General features: G+C 39.4%; 1 protein-coding gene across 9 annotated transcripts in view; it reads left to right on the forward strand.

Moving 5' to 3' along the window:
* Positions 1–20,404, forward strand: part of LOC135885545 (sodium channel protein type 2 subunit alpha) — a 101,373-nt gene that overhangs the window by 60,789 nt on the left and 20,180 nt on the right. For all 9 annotated transcript variants that reach the window (XM_065413319.1, XM_065413318.1, XM_065413322.1 and 6 more), the window contains 4 exons: positions 8,414–8,534; positions 8,928–9,082; positions 10,870–11,043; positions 18,138–18,260. In XM_065413319.1, the coding sequence (XP_065269391.1) occupies positions 8,414–8,534; positions 8,928–9,082; positions 10,870–11,043; positions 18,138–18,260 (573 nt within the window). The remainder of the gene's footprint in view (positions 1–8,413; positions 8,535–8,927; positions 9,083–10,869; positions 11,044–18,137; positions 18,261–20,404) is intronic.

The raw sequence follows: 20,404 nt of genomic DNA on the forward strand, positions 1-20,404 counted from the left end.
TGGTCAGGCAAGATTGGCACCCCCAGTATTTTTATGAATCAGATTCTGACTTATCTATGAACTTTTTAATGATATTCTTTAATGATATTCTAACACATTTTTGAAGTGCATGCTATGTAACTTTTCCAGCTTTGATGACAAAGTTTTGGGACTTAGTTTTGAAGTAGCTAAGGTATAAGAGGGACCAAGTAGAATATTGTTTCTCATAAACATAAAAAGGAATCTTTTTAATAAGCCCAGGAGTATGTTATATTGATAATAGAAAGCTTTTGGAATTTTCTCATACTATCCTATTTTAGTTTTTAATTAACGTAATTTGCAAATTCAAATAACCATCCACTTGTGCGTAATTGTTTGTTTATATTTTTTATCTTCAGAAATATTTGTTGTTCTCTAAATCTTGTATAGGCAATTTAATTATTATGGACTATATCATGCAGTAACAGAAGCACCATATAGCATAAATTTTAATTTAATTTACATAATCAAAGTATGTTACCATCATCTGGTAAAATAGCTTACACAAAACTGATATTCTGCCAATCAAACATTTGGAAACCAGTTCTGTACTCAATTATACACACACCCATATCAAAGTCTGGGATTGCAGAGAGGGATCTGAGAGCAAAATCTAACCCATTTTGATCATCGTGGAGCCCTTTAATTTATACAAGGAAGACACCCATCCTAAAAATTGGCAAAAAAAATCTAAAAGTGATAAAACTGCCTGTTGTGAGGAATCTGAACATATTTTCATCTTTTAAGCCACAAGTAAAATGAAAATTCTAATCAGCAAGGTATTATTGATTTTGAACCAAGGGCTGTCCTCTTTTCTTCTGTCCTCCATCTCACCCACTCAACATTACCATGCTATTTATTATGTCATGAAGCAATATGATGCTGTAGTCAATCTGGAACAGCACAAAACACACTATAAATCAGCTGAGTGAAAATGAGTGAACATTGACTGCATTAGAGGTGGTGAAATTTGTGTGGTGAATAACTTATCTGGCAACAGTCTGTGATTTTATAATTATTCATTATAATTGTTTAATAAATATTTTGTGTGAAAAAATTCAACACTATGGATTGTTCACAGATTTGTCACAGAATATTAGTATTTTGTAACTCCACACCATGTGAGAGGTCAATTAATCACAGGATATTGTTTCTTCTCCAAATTAGATTACCTAAACTTGATAAACAGGAACCCCTTTCTCTGTTAGAGAATTATCCATGAACATTCATGTTGGTTTGTGCGAATTAAACAGAGTTTTTTAAAGAAGCCTTTAGAGTACTTCCAATGTGAATGGTTTTGTAGGTATTTGAACTGCTATTCATGTCTGGTGGTTGCCCAAATGTTCACAAATAGGCAGATCAAATGGGTTATGAATAGCAGCAAAGCATAGCAGTGGTTTTATCACAAGAATTCTCATTAATTGTTTTTATGGTATTTGTATCAATTTGGATATAACATCACCATTTTCATCACAGATTATCTCTTTTACCTGTTGGTATCCATGCAACTCTTAAGTTGAGTGAGAAACGAGGAAACTATTGTTTCTGTTATTTTAAATATTTTTTCTACAGGTATTTGGAAAAAAACTGTTTATTTAAAAAAACCAGGGTCTCTGCCTGCATCATCTTTCTACTTACTCTTTGGTTCCTCAGTCCCTTTCACCCTGATTTCAGCAGCTGTTCAACGGCATCCTGGCCAATTGTGAAAAAGTTAAACTCAGAGCTGTTTATTACTCTCAGTTTAGCATTTTAAAAATAAATAAATAAATAAATAAATAATAAAAGCTAAAAGTTCAAAGGGGCCTGGATATAGGTGAAGCAAAATTATATAAATCCGTGAGGCGTGTGTGAAGTTCAAAAAAGAAATCATATCTAAAACCTCTTGACAAACTCTGTTGCTACATTTTGTAGTCCTTCCCTGGTGGCCAGACTGCTTTCAACTTTTCATTTCTATTTTAAAAGCTAAACTAAGAGCTATTCCTCTTTTATCGTATTGCTAATTGAAATATGACTTAAGGTGTTACTGGTAAATGTGAAATTTTAAAGATACCTATGTGTGGTGCTCAGGATAATGACGCTTTAAAAATTATGTAAGTATTTTTGTATCTTTCCTATATTATGTGAAAAGTAGGAGGGAGGGTATATATATCATAAGCCAAAGTAGACACCACTGTATCAAAATAATTTCCTTAGTATGCTATTTGGGGGGGAAATTCTCTTTCTAACTTCCAGTCTAGCAGCCTGACTTTTGAACATAGTGTCATAGGGCACGTCTCCACTGCAGCAGGGTGCATTTCTCCCCTTTCGGCAAAACAGACTCACGTGCGCTCCGCTCAAGCTAGCATGCTAAAAAGAGCATTGTGATAGTTGTGGCACTGGTGGTGGTGGCTCAGACTAGCTGCTCAGGTCCAAGCCCGCCTGACCTCTGGGTCTCAGCTCCGATGCTGATGCTGCAGTGTCCACACTGCCATTTTTTACTGTGCTAGCTCAAGCAGAGCTAGTACGAATCTGTTTACCTGGGCTGGGAAGCATGCTCCCAGCTACAGGGTAGATATATCCTAACAGTTAACTCTGAGATGCGTATTGTAACCTGAGTGTTTACATACTTTCTCAAACATAGAAATTCAGTATTTGGTAAGAATCAGAAAGGGCTTGTTAACATATCCAAAGATATGTTAACAAAGGTAAAATTTGTCTTTGATTAATTTGTTTGTATCTAGAGATGCATTGCATCACAGAGGGCAGCATATATGCTGTCCAGTATAAAATGTGGACTAAATGTAGTTCTTTGGAATACTGGTGTGCAGAGAAAGAAGCTATCAGGTGCCTTGGAGGTATGCCTAGGTAATAAGTGGGCGGGTACACTCTGTTCCTAAAAAAGCATAGTCTACAAGTTAGGGGGCAGGTGTCTAGCTCCCAACCTGGCTTGCATGTATGCTGTCATCTGCAGTAACCAGGCTAATACCAAAATGTGGCCACATATTAAACCACATGTTAGTGTGTGGTAGTGGCCTGACTTGTGCCAGGGTGTTGTGCTGGATGCAGATAGAGTAATGCAACATTCTTCCCCACCCCTGTGTCATCTGCCTCATGCTAGAATAGGATTTAGTTATCTACCTGCAAAATGTCTGTTACTGAAAGCTGATATTTGTGTTATGGTATTTTAAACATCCCATTTTTATAGAGCCATTTTAATGACTGCTTTTTTTAAGAATGTTGAACTTTTCTTGGCCTATTGAATTTAGTTGTATGGTTTGACATCTTAATTACTGCAGATGTTGCCTCATAAACAACTTTCTAATGTATGCTTAGTTTTATTAACATCCATATAGAATGCCACAATTAAAACTCAATATGAAAAAAACACAGAGACATAGAGTGGTTGAGCAATCTTTACAATATTTAGAATTTTCCTCTCACATACTTTTTTCTTTTGAACATATCAGTGTTAAAATTTCCCTTCTGCAGATAATACCGACTCATTGTAAGTTTCAGTTGGGTAATTGTTTTAATATACTTGTCGATAGAGTAATCTTGTCTGAGACACACAGGAACAGCATACTAAGGAAATATATTTTCTGTGACATCAAGAGTGGAAGAGTAACAGAACTCTCAGTAGGACAAGACAGTTTAAAATATTTTTGTTTTGTTTCAAATATCAACTGCTATTGGTGCTGTTCGTTATTTTGGTAAGCAGACTGTAAATCTGCCTACCTTAACTCATGTGAATGTAATTGCAGCTCTTTAGAAGAAGCATACCAGATTTTCTGTGAGAAGAGACTAGTAAGACCCAATTTACCATCCATAAAATTCAAATTCTTACCCTACATTAATAAAGACTGATTGCTAATTTTCCTGATAATTAATTCCATTTTGAGTTATCTGTCTTTAAAATATTTATGGAATAAATCTCATGTAACTTCAGTGATAAGAACTTATTATTCACTCTTGCAATGTCCTCCTGCTGAATTAACACATTTCACAATGGATGAGTTTCTAAGCTCTTTATTCTCCTTTTACAAAAACGAACAATAGATTTTTCAAACTTTGATTTATTTTTTTAACCAATTCATAATTTTTGTTTGCTCTGCTATTGCTGCAGCATTTTTGATATAAATGCTGCCCAGGCTGGAATGATGCAAGTAAAATCTTAATGTAATTCCATAGTATACAAAGAGAGTATTTTCCTTGATTTTAAAGTTATTTATTTATTGTATTATTAAGAGGTAATTTTTATGCTGTGGTATGAATTTATTTACTTGGAATATACTTTGACATTTATCTTATTTATGGCTTTTCCTGAAATTGATAATTGGTATTCACAGTAAGCCAAACTCTATGGCCCTTATTTGAGAAATACAGAATCTGGCCCTTTACTCATCAGTTTTAATATTATAGAGGCAGTATTTCACAATAGCTAAACTGCTGTGTCAAAAATGCATTTCTGTAATTTTGCATATATTACACTAGAATACTAATTGAATTAATGTAATTATTAAATTCTGTTACTTTTTGTGTTGCACAATATCTATTTACAGCAAATTTGATGTACGTATCTTCATAAAGAACACACTGGGTGATTTCTGACCTCATAGCTGTGGATAGGACTCCCACTGACTCCCCTGTGAAGGTCATAGATGGACAGGAGACCAGAATTTAACCTTATATACGTAGGCTTGGATTTTCAAAGAAGCCTAAAGGAGTTAGGCACCCATATTCCATTGAAATAACATGCACAATACACTCTGAAATAATTTTTCAAACTTGCAGGACCTTGTCCATAAGGCTGGTATAGGTCATGGAAATCAAAGAAGTTAAGTCCTCATCACTGTAAACCTTTCCATATATTATTTGCTAAGCATTAAGATTGGCGGACAGAGAACTCCTGAAAAAGTCAGCACTGCTAGAGGTGACAAGGAGAGGAATTCAGAGATTATCCTCATCCAGCTATTTCTGTACTACTCAAGTGAGCTGGAGCGCAGTTAACATTGTGTATTTTTGATATTGAGAAGAAAATTGTGTCTTCCATTATGACTCGGCAAGTTTAGATGAGTGAAAATCAGCTAAGTAATTTTTTATATCCTATAGGGTATGTTCATATTGTGCATGTGAAAAGACTCTGTTCACTTCTTTGAGATACTAAGCTATCTGTAGGGTTTGGAAATAGAAGAAAGACCCGTAGAAAGAGAAAAGATCCCAAATTTATAGGAGAACATTTATCCATATATCCCTAAGAATAAAGTAAGTCTTCCTTTGGGAACTCACAAGGGAACAGGTTTAGATAAAAATAAGACAAACTGACATTACACCTCTTTGTACAATTTGAAAATTGTAAGGAAAAAAAAGTGATTTTTTTAGTGTTGCAGATTTCGATGTCCTTGTCCAGTTTAGTACCAGACATTTTAAATACCACTAATTTATTTCCATCCTGACCCTAAATTGCTCACAAAATTTCTATTAGCTTCCCAAATTCTACAGACCTGTTCCAAATGGTCACTTCCCCCCACAGTCAGGGCAAAGCACCTACTAGGCAGGCTCTAGGACCATCCACTGTATCATATATACTGGACCATTTCTGACTGATATATCTGCCCAGGATGGGTTACAGCACTTACACATTTACCTTTACATTTTTCTGAGTGAAGGGTTGTCTGCATCCCCCTTTCCTACAACAATACCTGAAAATGCTACTGCACCACTGAACTTAAAATTCCTGAATATTTGAATCCATAATCATTATTACAATTTCCACAGAGATCATAGTACAACAAAGTCCCCACAATACAGTCAGTGTCCTATAAGATTTTGCAATATTTTATTTTGTAGCATTTAATCATGGAAACTAGACTCTCTGCTAAGTAGTTTGGAGGTTCCTGCAATTTTTTTATTTTTTTTTATTTTTTTTTAGTTTGCAGCTCATCAACTAACAAAGGCCCAGTCCTGCATATAGGCTGTACACTCAAAATTCCCACTGGTTAGAGTCAGGGCCAGCTCCAGGCACCAGTGAAGGAAGCAGGTGCTTGGGGCGGCCAGTGGAAAGGGGTGGCACGTCCGGGTCTTTTTTTTTTTCCACTTCGCCGCTTGGAGTGGCAAAAAAGCTGGAGCCGGTCCTGGTTAGAGAGTCTATCCTCTGGGCAGTAGCAAACCCCGGTATGTTAGATGCTAACTTGCATAGAACTTTCAGACACCATTCATATAAGGGATCTTTATAAATCATGCATATTGCAGAAAGATTAGGTAATCTTGATTTAAGGAAACCAAGATTTCCTGAAAAGCAAAAATTGTAGTATATTAAGGTTTTCCTAGTGTATTTTCTTTATGCAGCATTGTTAAATAGTTTGCTATAAATAGTTTGCCAGAAATGGAGGATTTATTTGTAAACAAGACAATATAAAATTAAATCCAAAGTAATAAATCTGCTACTGTAATCAAAGTGTCAAATATTATTCACCTCATACAAGTCACCCATTGACTTCAACTGGATTACTTAAATAAAGTGATCAAATTTTGGCCCAAAGTCTGGGCATCCTTGATGGGTCAACTGTAATAGTTTTAATTATGGGAATCAATCAATTTCATATAATTACAGTATACAATTTGATTTCACCAATATAACAGCTATGCGCGAAAGATTATAAATCTGACACGCCTCTTAAACTACACTGGTGTATATCTATTGAAATCAGTGGATTTACAACATGGTAAAACTAGAATATGTGAGAAGCAAATCAGTTCTCTTTAAGCCTGAAGAATATTTTAAAAGTTTATGTCTGCTTTCTGTATTCACAAATTAAGATGAACAGGAGATAAAATGGTTTTCTTTATAACTAACTTTCTTTCCAAGCACTAAAAAAAGTTGAAGCTCCATAATAATAGAACATTCTTCCTAGGAATAATGCCTCTAACCTAAGCTTCAAAAGTGTCAGCGAAGTAGAGAAGGTGTCTTTAATGCTGCAATGCAGCAACCATCTGTCTAACATTAACACCACATAAGTATGTACTCTCAATCTGTTTACATCATTCCCTTTATAAAATTAGCTATTTATCAACGCAGCCATTTTACTGATGTTATACACTACATGGTAATAACATTGTAAGAGGTCATAGAATGCTGTGATCAAAACTACTTTTATTTAGTATGGTACTCACATTTGTCCGTTGCTAACCATATGATATCCTAGCATAAAAGAACAAAGTTGAAGATTTGGATTACATCACTGATTTTGGTTCATTGATGCAATATTCTTATATTACAATTTTCTCTGAAAAGTATTTGATTTCATTTCAGCTATCCTAAAAGTATGAATATCTCTGCTTACTTATGTATTAACTGGACATGTATGTGTACTGTACCAGAGTAACAAGTAGTTTCAAAATGCACAATAGACTATATAAGTGCATTGGCAAAAGAGAATGCAAAATAATGGCTATTGCTCTAAAATTAATGTGCTGTTCTTTCGGAAAATCTAGAAACTTTAAAAATACTTATAAACAACTGGTAATATGTGTTTTCATGTCAATGAGATGAAAAAGTTTAAATATCAACTTTTAGATTTGACAGATTTGATAGAATGCCATCTACATTAGACATGAAAATACTGCTATGCATCTTTCTATTGGTTTGGTCATAATGTTGGACAAATGATCTGCTATCCACAGTATAATCCAGTGATACTCAGACCTCAGTGGTTCCGGAGCCAAATTACCGATCAAATTATTCAAAAGAGCCACAGTAGTGTGAATTCATTGTTTCATTTACTATAGTACTATATATTCATATTTAAACAGTTGACAGGGGAAATATTTAGTTTATATATGTATATTATTCTCACATCAAAATGTCTGACCGAGTATTATTATTTTATCAACTACAATTGGTTAATAACATAGTAAAAACATTCTGATTGGTTAATAACTTAGACTGGTTAATAATTAAATCACAGAGTGTTATTATATCATGTGCTGCAAAGAGCTGCAAGAGACACATTAAAAAGCCACTTGCGGCTCGGGAGCCTTAGTCTGAGAATCACAGGTGTAATCTACAATACAGTAACATGATTGGTATAACCTAATAGCACAATGTACACAGGGCACCTAAGTTTAACCATATTGAAATTTCATTTCAAAATTCTCATATGTGGTGCAGAAAATAGCCAAATTATTCTGGTGACTCCCTGTATGAAGATATTTTCACTAGGAAAAAAATCCATGTGATGTCATTCTAATCTTGTGACCTTGCCTGTAGTAAAGCAATTTGTCATTACATATGTAATATGCTTTTAACTTAGAGCACTGAAATACCTGCAGAGTATTTTGTTATGCATTACAAATATTAATTTACTGTTTAAAATAAACGTATTGATTAAAAAACAGTTATGTGGGCTTTTATTTACAGAAGCTAAATGCATCCAGCTCATCTGAAGGTAGTACAGTTGATATTGGACTTCCTCAAGAAGGAGAACTGCCAGAGATAGAACCTGAAGAAGCTCTTGAACCAGAAGCCTGTTTTACAGAAGGTGAGTGATGCAAATTGTTGTCTAGTGGAGTGTTTTGCTTCCACAAACTACTCCCCACTAGTGCCACCAACAGTACTAGCAACCTCAAGAGGGGGTATTGATCATGCTCCCAGTTCCCTTTTGCATTAGTATCCCCTTCAGAGGTGTTGCAGCAGGCATACAGCTCTGCAGGTTCCAATGGTGCCTAATAGGTATCATAAAAATATGTTATACGAATCTTATTTTTCCTGCAAAAAGTGAGACTAATGTGCTGAAGAATTCAGGGGGACACTTGTTTACAGACATCTCTTAGAATAACTCTAGAGTTAGTCAAATGGATATCAGTTAATTAATGCTTCAGAATACATTGTTACCTTATTTCCATATCTCACAACTTAATATCACATTTGCCAGGCTGTGTACGGAAGTTCAAGTGCTGTCAAGTCAGCATAGAAGATCGGAAAGGAAAAATATGGTGGAATCTTAGGAAAACCTGCTACAAGATAGTTGAACACAACTGGTTTGAGACCTTCATTGTCTTCATGATTCTCCTCAGCAGTGGTGCTCTGGTAATTGTAATGTGAAACAACTGAGATATATGTTAACATTAAGTGTTTAGAACTGTGGTTAATCATATATATATATTTAGCATAGTTTTTCTTCCACTGAAAAATTCCCAATTCAGAAATGTCATCATATCTCCACAGAAGTTGTCTCAAGAAACATTTGGCATTTAAAGTAGTATATATAGAAGTTCTTGATGGCTATAAATGCAACAAGAATGGAGAACTGAATATCAGTTGTATATTGAAATAGGAACCTAATTATATGAGCCACGCACCAAAATATCTTCACTTACTCTTTATATGTTAATGACTTTTTTCTTTATTTTCCTTAAACAGAAATAGAATATGAATTGTTAGTTTCCTTGTACTTTTGTAATATATAAATGAACTACAACTGACCCAGGAGTGCACCATCAGCAGGTTGAAAAATCATATGCAGAAGTGATTAATTCAAATGTTTAGTTTCCAGGCTGGAATGAAAGCAGGTGTATTGCATAAACGCTTCAGTAGTTAATGCTCCATACTAAGTATAAATATACTGTACTAGCTACAATTGTGCTTAAATGCATGTATTATTGGCAAGTTTGTTGCACAGGTTCCCTGACAAGTGCGGACAGAGTTTTGCCTGAGAGCTGTTCTAAAACCATGCTGAAGACTGCTTTGTTAGTTAATCTCTATAGCTTGGTTTCATTGGTATGATTATCAGAAAATCCCTGTTCACAATAGTCAGGACTAGATCCTGCTTGCAGCAACTATGTTGACACATAGTAGTAGCTAGCAGAGTTCAGATCCCAATGTCAACAGGTTATTATTATCTAGGGGAAGAGGAAAAGGAGTTTGAGATTCAAAGAGCTCTACTGGAGTGAGCTTTCTGGATCATCTTCATCTTGGCTGAATGTGATAATAGGTAGAGACTTTCACGGATACAAAATGTGTATCTGCACTCCGATCCACAAAAATTCTCTGTGGCTATCTGCTATTTGCTGATGCAGATCTCCGCGGATATAAAGCGGATATACGCGGATTTGTAGGGCTCTAACTAACAGCTCCAGAGGTCACCGTGCACCAGTGATGCAAGGCTGTGCCAAATCCTCGACCCCTAACCATCCCCCACTTCTCCACAGAGACCTCCTTCCCCGCCGCCCACTCTGCCCACACCATACATCTTTTCCTGCTCCAGCCAGGGAAGCTACAATCCTGGGACCTCATGTGCAGCACTGCTCTCCAGAGGGGGGCTCAGACACCCTTATACAGCCACAACAGCTCTAATGCACGCAGCACTTGGCTCACTGAAGGAGCATATGGTCGCACCCCCTTTGGGGGTTGTAGTTTACCTTCTCTGCCAGAGCAAATTGGGGACTACAACTCCCAGAATGCCCAGTGAACTATAGCCACATATTACAGCCCGCTGCTGCATAATTCAGAGAGCCGAGCTGGAGCCTGAGGGCTGGGTGACAGCCGCTCCATTTGGAAGAGTGTATGCTGCAGAGCTCTATGTGGATACAAAATTTGTATCCCCATCCAAGCCGCAATCCGGAGAAATGGTTCGTGGATTTGCAGGGCTCTAATAATAGGCATGAAAGGAAGGAATGTGTTACAGAAAGTGAAGGAGAAATGGTGCCTCCTGTTCGAACTGGGAAGAGAAAGTATGTGTGATGGGGGGAAACTATGGTCTGTTATCTGCATATCACCTTACAAAAAAAAGCATACTGGATATTTTCCTCAGTTCCTTTGACATGGCAAACTGTTAAGTCATATGAGCACTTCATATACAAATATTTTGTTCACAGGCTTTTGAAGATATATACATTGAACAGCGCAAGACTATCAAGACCATGCTGGAATATGCTGATAAGGTCTTCACTTATATCTTCATTCTGGAAATGCTTCTAAAATGGGTTGCTTATGGTTTTCAAACCTATTTCACTAATGCCTGGTGCTGGCTGGACTTCCTGATCGTTGATGTATGTATTCTCTTTTATATACTGTGTTACAAGTCTATCATGCTCCGTAATTCACAATATTATGTCTCGCTTATCTTGTGTCATTGATTTTTAAGCCAAACTCTCCATTTATTCCAGTGGGGAGCTCTGTTTAAAAACTTTCAGCACAATATGGCCCCAGTAGTTCCAATTTTGAAGGCAAAATTTACGGAAAGTTAACAGTAGCTTTGAACATTTTGCTGATATTCTTTGGACATTTTATTATGTTATTAGTGTACATTTGTACTTTTTTTCTTCCTTTTTTCATTTATTTGCAGTATGGAAAGAAGGTCATTCAACCTCTGGATTTTTATAGTATATGGATTTTTAATATTTGTTAATGTGGTTCTTTTGGGAGGCTTTTTTTAATACTCTAATCACAGTTGTGATAAATTATCTACTCCTTAATCAGTATAATCTCAAAGTAAAACAGTCCCCCACTTTTTCCTACAACAGCATACCAGGGCCAGAAAAGTCTCTTAGGGGTTTGCGGCAGAATTTCCCAGGCACAGGTACTATATAGGACCCATATGTGTCCTAGGTATCACAACTTGGGCTGTCAAACGATTAAAAAAATTAATTGTGATTAATCATGACATTAAAAAAATAATTGCGATTAATCGCAGTTTTAATTGCACTGTTAAACAATAATAGAATACCATTTATTTAAATATTGATTCTGTTGCACAGTTTATCTCCTCATTCATTACTAATGGGCTAATCCCGCCACCCATGGAATTCAAAGGCAGTCCAGTGTTGCTGGAGACTTCAGTACTAAGCTCTGCCCTTCATCTCAGCTCACCAGATTTTCTGCTTCTGACAGTGGGAAAAGTTGGCAGTTCAGTTTCTCCCGACCATTTTGTTTTAAACCCTTTATTTTACTTTTTTTGGTGCAGTTGCAACTTAGAATCTTCTCCCTCCTTTTCCTCGACCCCCAGATCGTGTAAATAACAACATTGGTGGATCTGACACTGCAGTGCCTCCCTGATAAACTCCTCTGCACCAACTTAGTCATGGCAGAGCTGTCCTGCAAACACCTGGCTTAAATCTAAGTGGTGTTCCTTATGTGAGACAGCACTTACAGACTCTAGAGAGGGTGAATTATGCCCTGCCTGTTCCCAGCCAGCCAGTGCCTTCTTGCACTGCCAGGGTATGGGGCTCAGAGTTGGTCCTGCATGTCACATCCCTACCCTTCCCTGGGGAGTTGCGGCTCCAATACAGAAAAGTTCAGTCAGGTATTTCTGAGCTTTTGCGGAAAGTGTCTAAGGATAGGGAGGAAGCTATCCAGCCCACTCAGAGGGTAAGTCCTGGAACAGACCTGAACTGGAGGAGGAAAAAAACCCTGAAAGAATCCAGAGGCACCTTCCCCCCTCTCCCCAAGATACTGAAGTGGGGCCTCAGATCCCTGGGGAAAGAAGCAGGGCGCCTATACAGTTTCCCTTCCTCCTACTATGAATTGTGGGATTCTCTTTATACTCAGGGGTAAGTCCTACAAACATCCGAGACTCCGGGTCCCAAAAAGGCAAAAGGAAGTATGTCCTTTGCAAGGCAGCGATTAGTGTTGTTAATGAACGAAGGGGGTGAAAATCAGGGGCTAAACCCCTTCTCTTTTGCCTCTTCTCCTGAGGGATTGTTCACTGGGGCTTTTCTCCTACACAGTGTCTTTTTCGCAGTGTTCTGTCATGCTCACCCCACACCCTGCAGCATATCCGGGCATGTGGAGAAGCCTGGTCCTTGTGTTCAGGCTGCAGCCTAATGGAAGATGTGGCTGTCTGGCTTTCAACCCAAGGGCCTTCTGCCAGGGAAAGGGGCTCAGAATTCAGGCAGCAGCGGAATGGGAATTGTGCCTTCTGATCATCAGCTATAAACCCTGCTCTGCCAAGGAAAGAGGCTCAGACTCTGAAAGGCAGGAACGGGTCTCTTTCTCTCCATCCCTCCCTTTTTCCACAGGCCATGCTCCACATTTAAGCCTTAGGAGCACTTGTTCCAGACATATGAAGATTCTACTCCTCACAAAGCTGCCCCTTTATGGGATCACAGTAGGGTAAGGGAGAAATCCTTTTCCACGTGCAAAGAGATCCTGATTTACAGTGTAAAGCCTCAACTGGTAGTAGGTTGCTTCTACAGTACTTGGGTGCCAGCCAGCCTTTGGGAACAAGCTGGCAGCCTTTCTTGCTCCCGGGATATCTAGCAAGCTACTTTCACAATTGAGATCTGTAACCAGTAGCCTCCCTCTGTTGTGTGGTCCCTATGCCAGGATGAATAGTGTACTACCTCCCCCTGTAATCAGCCAGAGGAAGAAATACCACAGATGCATCAACAAAAAAATCCTACAGGACTTTTTGAGGAGAGGGTGTCAGTCAGTGGTTTGCAAGGAACTCAATATTAATAAAATAACTTCCCTTTTATTAGATACATGTTTTCCTGTCAATGTCTCCTTTGAAGGCATCATAAGATTCAGATGAGGATAGCTAATTAAACAAAGGTTAAACTAAAATGTTTATATAAAAACAAAGACATTTCATAAATTTGGGGAGCTTAAGGTTGGTACGGCAGTAGCTCCACCAATGAAAGATACAGTCACACCTTTGGAAGGAACTTCCTTCTAAAAGACCCCATAGACCGGGGTGGGCAAACTTTTTGGCCTGAGGGCCACATCGGTGTTGCAAAACTATATGGAGGGCCGGGTAGGGAAGGCTGTGCCTCCCCAAACAGCCTGGCCCCCGCCCCCTATCCGCCCCCTCCCACTTCCCATCCCTGACTGGCCCCCTCAAAACCCCTGACCCATCCAGCCCCACCCCCGCTCCTTGTCCCCTGACCGCACCCTCCCGGGACCCCTGCCCCAACCGCCCCCCGGGACCCCAGCCCCTATCCACCACCCCCTGCTCCCTGTCCCCTGACTGTCCCGACCCCTATCCACCCCCCCACCCCCAGACAGGCCCCCCCCAGGACTCTCATGCCTATCCAACCCCCCTGCTCCCTGTCCCCTGACTGCCCTGACCCCTATCCACCCCCCCACCCCCAGACAGGCCCCCCCCAGGACTCTCATGCCTATCCAACCCCCCTGCTCCCTGTCCCCTGACTGCCCTGACCCCTATCCACACCCCCGCCCCTAACTGCCCCCTGGGACCACACACCCTATCCAACCCCACCTGCTCCCTGTCCCCTGACTGCCCCGACCCCTATCCAACCCCCGCCCCACCCCCTTACCATGCTGCTCAGAGCAGCAGGAGCTTGCAGCCCTGTTGCCCGGCAGAAGCGGCGGGCCAGAGTGCTGGCGGCGCGGAGCGCTGAGGCTGCGGGGGAGGGTGACAGTAGGAGAAGGGCTGGGGGCTAGCCTCCCTGGCCAGGAGCTCAGGGGCCGGGCAGGACGGTCCCGCAGGCCGGATGTGGCCCGCGGGCTGTAATTTACTGACCTCTGAATGATGGTAGACCATATGAATGATGACACACTGCACAGCAATTTCAAAGCCTCAGCTAAAGCCATTCAGACCAAAGTCTTTTTATTTTTATTGTATTTAGTAAAGAAAACCTACTTTGTGACAAACAAGTGGCTCATTGTCTAGAACTATGATATTTGCTTGGAACGAGACATTTCTGGTTCTGTCTTGGTGAAACCCTTGATGTGATTTGTGACAATTAATAGATTCTGACTTGGTAGCTACAAGACAGTCATGTTATAACCATGAATAGCCATTCAAACTGATAGCAAGGAGCTATCTGGCTAAACATTAGGGAAAGTAGTAGCTGAGATTGCAAAGAAGCCTCAACCCTCACTGTCAGAGCCAGCATAGCAACTCCAAGGGTATCCTTGAAGGGACTATTGCCCTGGCAGAGGGAAAAATCTGGAGCAGCAGCCTCCAAGGAAATATTGATAAACTTTCCTCCAAATCAACAAAATCCTCATCATAACAAAGACAAAAAGAGCATTTGTGTATGAGACCTCACAATTTCTGTCCAAGACTCATCCTTCTGATTCACCCTCTGCACCCAGAGTTCTCAGTGGCTGGTAGTTCTCACAGCAAGGCACAGGTTGCACAATATGCAGCTATAACCATGCATAGACAACATGCTAATCAGTATGAACAGAGAAACAGACAGCTGCTGGAAAGGATTCATAGTCACCAGTTCTTGAAAACCAAAAAGAGTTTTTGATCATAGTGCAGAGAATTGCTCACCCAGATATCAAAAGAGACATGGGTATGACCATAATTTTACCATAATGGTGAAGATTAGCAAAGATCTAAAACTACATTGCATCAATCATTTCTTGAGGGATCAGTTATCTCCAATGGCTAGGATTATTGATGCCATGCATCAGCTTCATCCCTTGAGTGGGTTTCTCAAAATGTACCTGCTGAAATTCCTTCCGAGGACATAGGATCGTGCACTTGATACAGTGCAAAATTAGGTGTCATCCTCAGACTGCATTTCAATGTCCCTTTGTGGGCAGAAAAGGGCAAACAAAATGCTGAAAGCCAAGCCAACTTTCACTCTAGAACTTAGCATACTCAATATGGAGAATTTTCCAATATTTTGTAGTACACATGCTTTTGGCTAACTTCAACACCTCTGTTGAGTGTCTTCAAAAAAAGAGAAAAAACCCACACATGACCCTATGGGATCAGAACAGTGGTCCACCAAGTTCAGTCTGTGACAGTGACCAGTACCAACTACATCAGTAGAAGGTGCAAGAAACCACATAGTGGGCAATTGTCGTACTTGCAGAGTAAGTCTCCTCTTACCTCCCATGACAGATCGGCTTATGATTGAGTCACGCGTGTTTATATCACTTACAACACCAGAGAGTAACCAGGGGTCAAAGCTTCTCTGTGGCAATGGAAATAATGTCCTGGGTAGAAAAGAATCTGCTGCCTTTCAAGACAGTTCATGTAAAAGGATACAGAAAAGAGGAAAAGGGAGAGTTGTGGTCCTCCTCCTAAACCTCCACTAGCCCAGAAGGCACTTTGTATTTGATAGATACATTGTACTTGCAAGACCTCTCGAAGCAGGGACTTCACTCAGACTCTGAATACCTACAGTTACCAGCCCCAGCATCAGAAGAGAGATGTAGTTCAGCATGGATTCTACATTAACCTCTGAGACAATTTGATATCCAGATAGAACTCAGCCAGGATGTTTTATTCATTGATCTGGTCAAATTCACATTTCTGATGTCAGGGGAAGCAGAGAGTTCTTTGAGACCTGGCCTGGCTTTTTGTTTGTGTGTGCCAAGCACAATAGGGTCCAGATCTATAGATAATATAAATATTATAATAATCGCAAAGATTTGGGGATCTCATCTACACCAGTATTTCTCCAAGGAGGTTTGGTTCGAGTCCTACAGCCAAGCACCTTAGAAATGTGGGTACCAGACATAGCGGCATTTGTAGGCAGGTACATTGGATTCTCCATATAAGTATCAGGTGCCAAGTTTATCACAAAGACAAATTACACAAGCCTGCGGCTTGCCTTTCTAGGCGCCATTACCTCCAAAAGTCAAGTTTTGGAATTGGTTCCCATATCCATGCAAGAACCACACTGCTTTTGTTATAAGGAAAATGTTATTCTTGTAGGTCCACAAACCTTTCTGTTCAAGATAAGTTCCTCTTTCCACAATTCCTGAGAAATAGTTCTCCCATCATGTTTTCCTAATCCTTGGAAGGTTGTGGCATGAATGGGCTCTCAAGCTAGATCGCTAAAGATACATCTGAAGCATATGGAATACATACGCCAATTGTATCCTGTTAATCTCCTTCTATCTGAAATGCCAAGTCCTTAGGGCCTCAAGGTTGCTACAGGCAAGATGTAAGTATCTGGCACTAGTTGGCATGCTAGGCATCTGAGAAACTATTCACAGAAATCTCAGAGGGGAGGGCAAGGAAGTATATGAGCCTCATCTGAGGAAGATTTGCAAAGTAATTTTCAATTCCTTCACACAGGCATTGTTTCGTATGAGGGTACTATTTGGTTGGTTCCCACATAGCTCCTTAGTTTATAAAGCTCTTGCTTTATATGGGAGGAGCTTCCATTCCTGCCTGTTGTTCTACTGTAATAGTTCTTTCCCTTCCTACTTCTGGGATTCATTGCTTACTACTTCCCTTTAGTAATGAATGAATGAATGAAGAGAGAAGCTGTGAAACGGAATGAGAAATGTTTTACCTGATTAATTTGTTTCAGTTAGCCATTTGTCCCTGAATTCAACCCACCTTGGTAGACTGGTAAATGACCAGAATATAAATTGAAATTGTTCTCTAAAAGGAGTCTTAGACATATATTATCTTAAGGTCAATTTAATATGTCATATCAAGTTGTCTTAATGCTAATAATTGGTTACTGGAGTGTTTCTTTGTCTGTGGAAGAACTCTTCTGGTGACCAGAGCTGAAGGACCGAACTTTGTTCTGTAGCCTCCAGCAGCTACATTGGACCATTTCCGAATTCCACAGTTGGGCGGGGAGGGGGGGGGAGAGGTTAGGCCATTAGTAATGAATTCAGAGAGAAGTTGCTAACAGAAAATTATCAGATAAGAAATTTCTCATTTATCAGTCTTCAACAATGCCAAAAATTCTGAACAGCTCTGCTAGCTATGGCTCTTGAGTAAGACACTTTGGACACTAGAAAGTTACCATTGACTGTGGGCCAAATTAATCCTTTTCTGTTGTGACTGTTTACACCATGTCTGTATTTGATCCTTGAGAGTTTTCGGATTACTATCAAGATCTGTGGACTTTCTGAAAAGTCTTATCCTAAACTGGCAGTTCAAATTCAGATAAATTTTTGGAAGTTCTTTTTATGTGTATGACTTCATTTCCACTGAATATTGACTATTATGTGTGAACTTATAAAGCATTTATATCCTTGTACCAACAGGATTTCAATGACAGGTGTCATGTAACACACTTTTGTTCTACTTTGGCTGACTTAAAAGATCTCTCCTAGGTTATAGAATGATTCCTGGAGAAAGAGATCCAACCTTCATTCTTCTTGGGAAGTTCATGGCACACACCATTCCTTGCGTATGTATAGGAGGATATACAAGATGAATGAGCATTATTGCTTTTCTGTTTTTATGTAGGTCTCTTTGGTTAGCTTAACAGCTAATGCCTTGGGCTACTCAGAACTTGGTGCGATTAAATCCCTTAGGACATTAAGAGCTTTGAGACCTCTAAGAGCCTTGTCACGATTTGAAGGGATGAGGGTAAGACAAATGAAAGAACATGAAATAATGCATGCCTAAAAAGAAACCATGCATGCAGAATAAGGAATCACAAATCCATGCAGAAATGTCGCACTATTATCTTATCTCTTGTATATTTATCACTAACAGATAAGCAAAAGGCTTCAGTTGCTTATGTAAATTCATATGTTATCTCACACGTTAGTATGCTCATGTAGGTTATTTTACCTCCCACCTGATTTGGAATTTTCCTGTTGGGCTCTAGGACTTATCAACTGCATGGATGTATTGTGAATTCCTAAAACTATAGTACTAAGTTAAAGTTAAATTGATCCCATATGATTTCCTCTTCATGTGTTGTAATGTGTTTTTGTTAGAAGTTTGGATCTTTGTGTTTTCATTACATAAATTAGCCCTAAGAACATAAGAACGGCCATTCTGGGTCAGATCAATGTCTCATCTAACCCAGTATCCTGTCTTCAGACAGTGGCCAATGCCAAATGCTTCAGAGGGAATGAACGGACCAACAATCATTGAGTGATCCATCCGCTGTCGTCCACTCTGAGCTTCTGGCAAACAGAGGCTAGGTGCACTCAGAGCATGGGTTTGCATCCCTGGGCATTTTGGTTAATAGCCATTGATGGGCATATCCTCCATGAACTTATCTAGTTCTTTTTTTAATCTTGTTATAGTTTTGGCCTGCACAACATCCCCTATTCCACAGGTTGACTGTGCGTTGTGTAAATAAATACTTCCTTTGTTTGTTTTAAACCTGCTGCCTACCAATTTCATTCGGTGACCCCTGGTTCTTGTGTTATATAAAGGAGTAAATAACAGTTCCTTATTCACTTTCTCCATACCAGTCAATATTTTATAGATCTCTATCATATCCCTTCTTAGTTGTCTCTTTTCCAAGCTGAAAAGTGCCAGTCTTTTTAATCACTCCTCATGCAGAAGCTGTTCGATATTTCTAATCATTTCTGTTGCCCTTCTCTGCACCTTTTCCAATTCTAATATATCTTTTTGAAATGGGGTGACCAAAACTGCACATAGTATTCAAGGTGTGGGTGTGCCAGGGATTAATATAGAGGCATTGTATTTTCTGTCTTATTAGTTATCCCTTTCCTAATAGTGCCTAATATTCTGTTAGCTTTTTTGATGGCCACTGCACATTGAGTGTATGTTTTCTGAGAACTATCCACAATGACTCCAAGATCTCTTTCTTGAGTGGCAACAGCTAATTTAGACCCCATCATTTTGTATGTATAGTTGGGATTATGTTTTCCAATGTGCATTACTTTGCATTTATCGACATTGGACTCATCCTCTAGATTCATCTGAAAATCAATCTACAAAGCAATTTAATATCTTTGACGGTCTTTGAACCAAACTAATTGTGAAGCTTCCTAATTTCTTCAGCACAGTCTGTGACATCGATTTTTCTAGGGTATTTGTTGATGTCAGGCTGCCTGGAGTGGCTCATGACCGTGCATGCCAATCTCAGGGCTGACTATTACAAACCAGGGCACAAACTGGTTGTGTTTCTATAATTAGATTTGACCAACCAAGTATCAGGTGTGAACTCTTCAAGCATTATAACAACCTTGTACCTTTGGGCACTCCAGTCTATCTTGCCCCCCAGGCAAGCCTGCCTTTGTGATAAATGGTCCCTTCCACCAAAAATGACAATAATATTCAGGTTACTCCCAGTCCCAAAGGACCAGTCACTTACTTACAATTGTACCATAGATCTCACACCACAGACAATGCTTATAGCCAATCCTATAATGAATTAACTAAAGAGTTATTAAGTAGGAAAAAGAAATGAGAGTTATTTACAAGGTTAAAGCAGGTAAGCATACGCACACAAATGTGTCGCAGTCTTAGATTTCAAAAAGTAATAGAAGCTGCTGTAATGTGCAAATTCTATATGTCCTTTAGGGCTAAACCATGCTAAGCATCTTGGGGATCCCTTATGCTTAGAAACATTGCCGTCTCCAAATTCCAAGTAGGATAATGGTCACGGATTTTTATTCCTTTTCCTCAGAGTTCAAACTGTGATGGGTTGAGGGTTTGTGCACATCCCCTTTTTGTGTGTGCGTGGAGCAATCAACAAAGTCTTTTGTCCACTGATGTTCCACAGTGGTTCGTCTGGTGTCTATAGG

Source organism: Emys orbicularis, chromosome 11 (assembly GCF_028017835.1).
Source record: "Emys orbicularis isolate rEmyOrb1 chromosome 11, rEmyOrb1.hap1, whole genome shotgun sequence".
Lineage (NCBI taxonomy): Eukaryota > Metazoa > Chordata > Testudines > Emydidae > Emys > Emys orbicularis.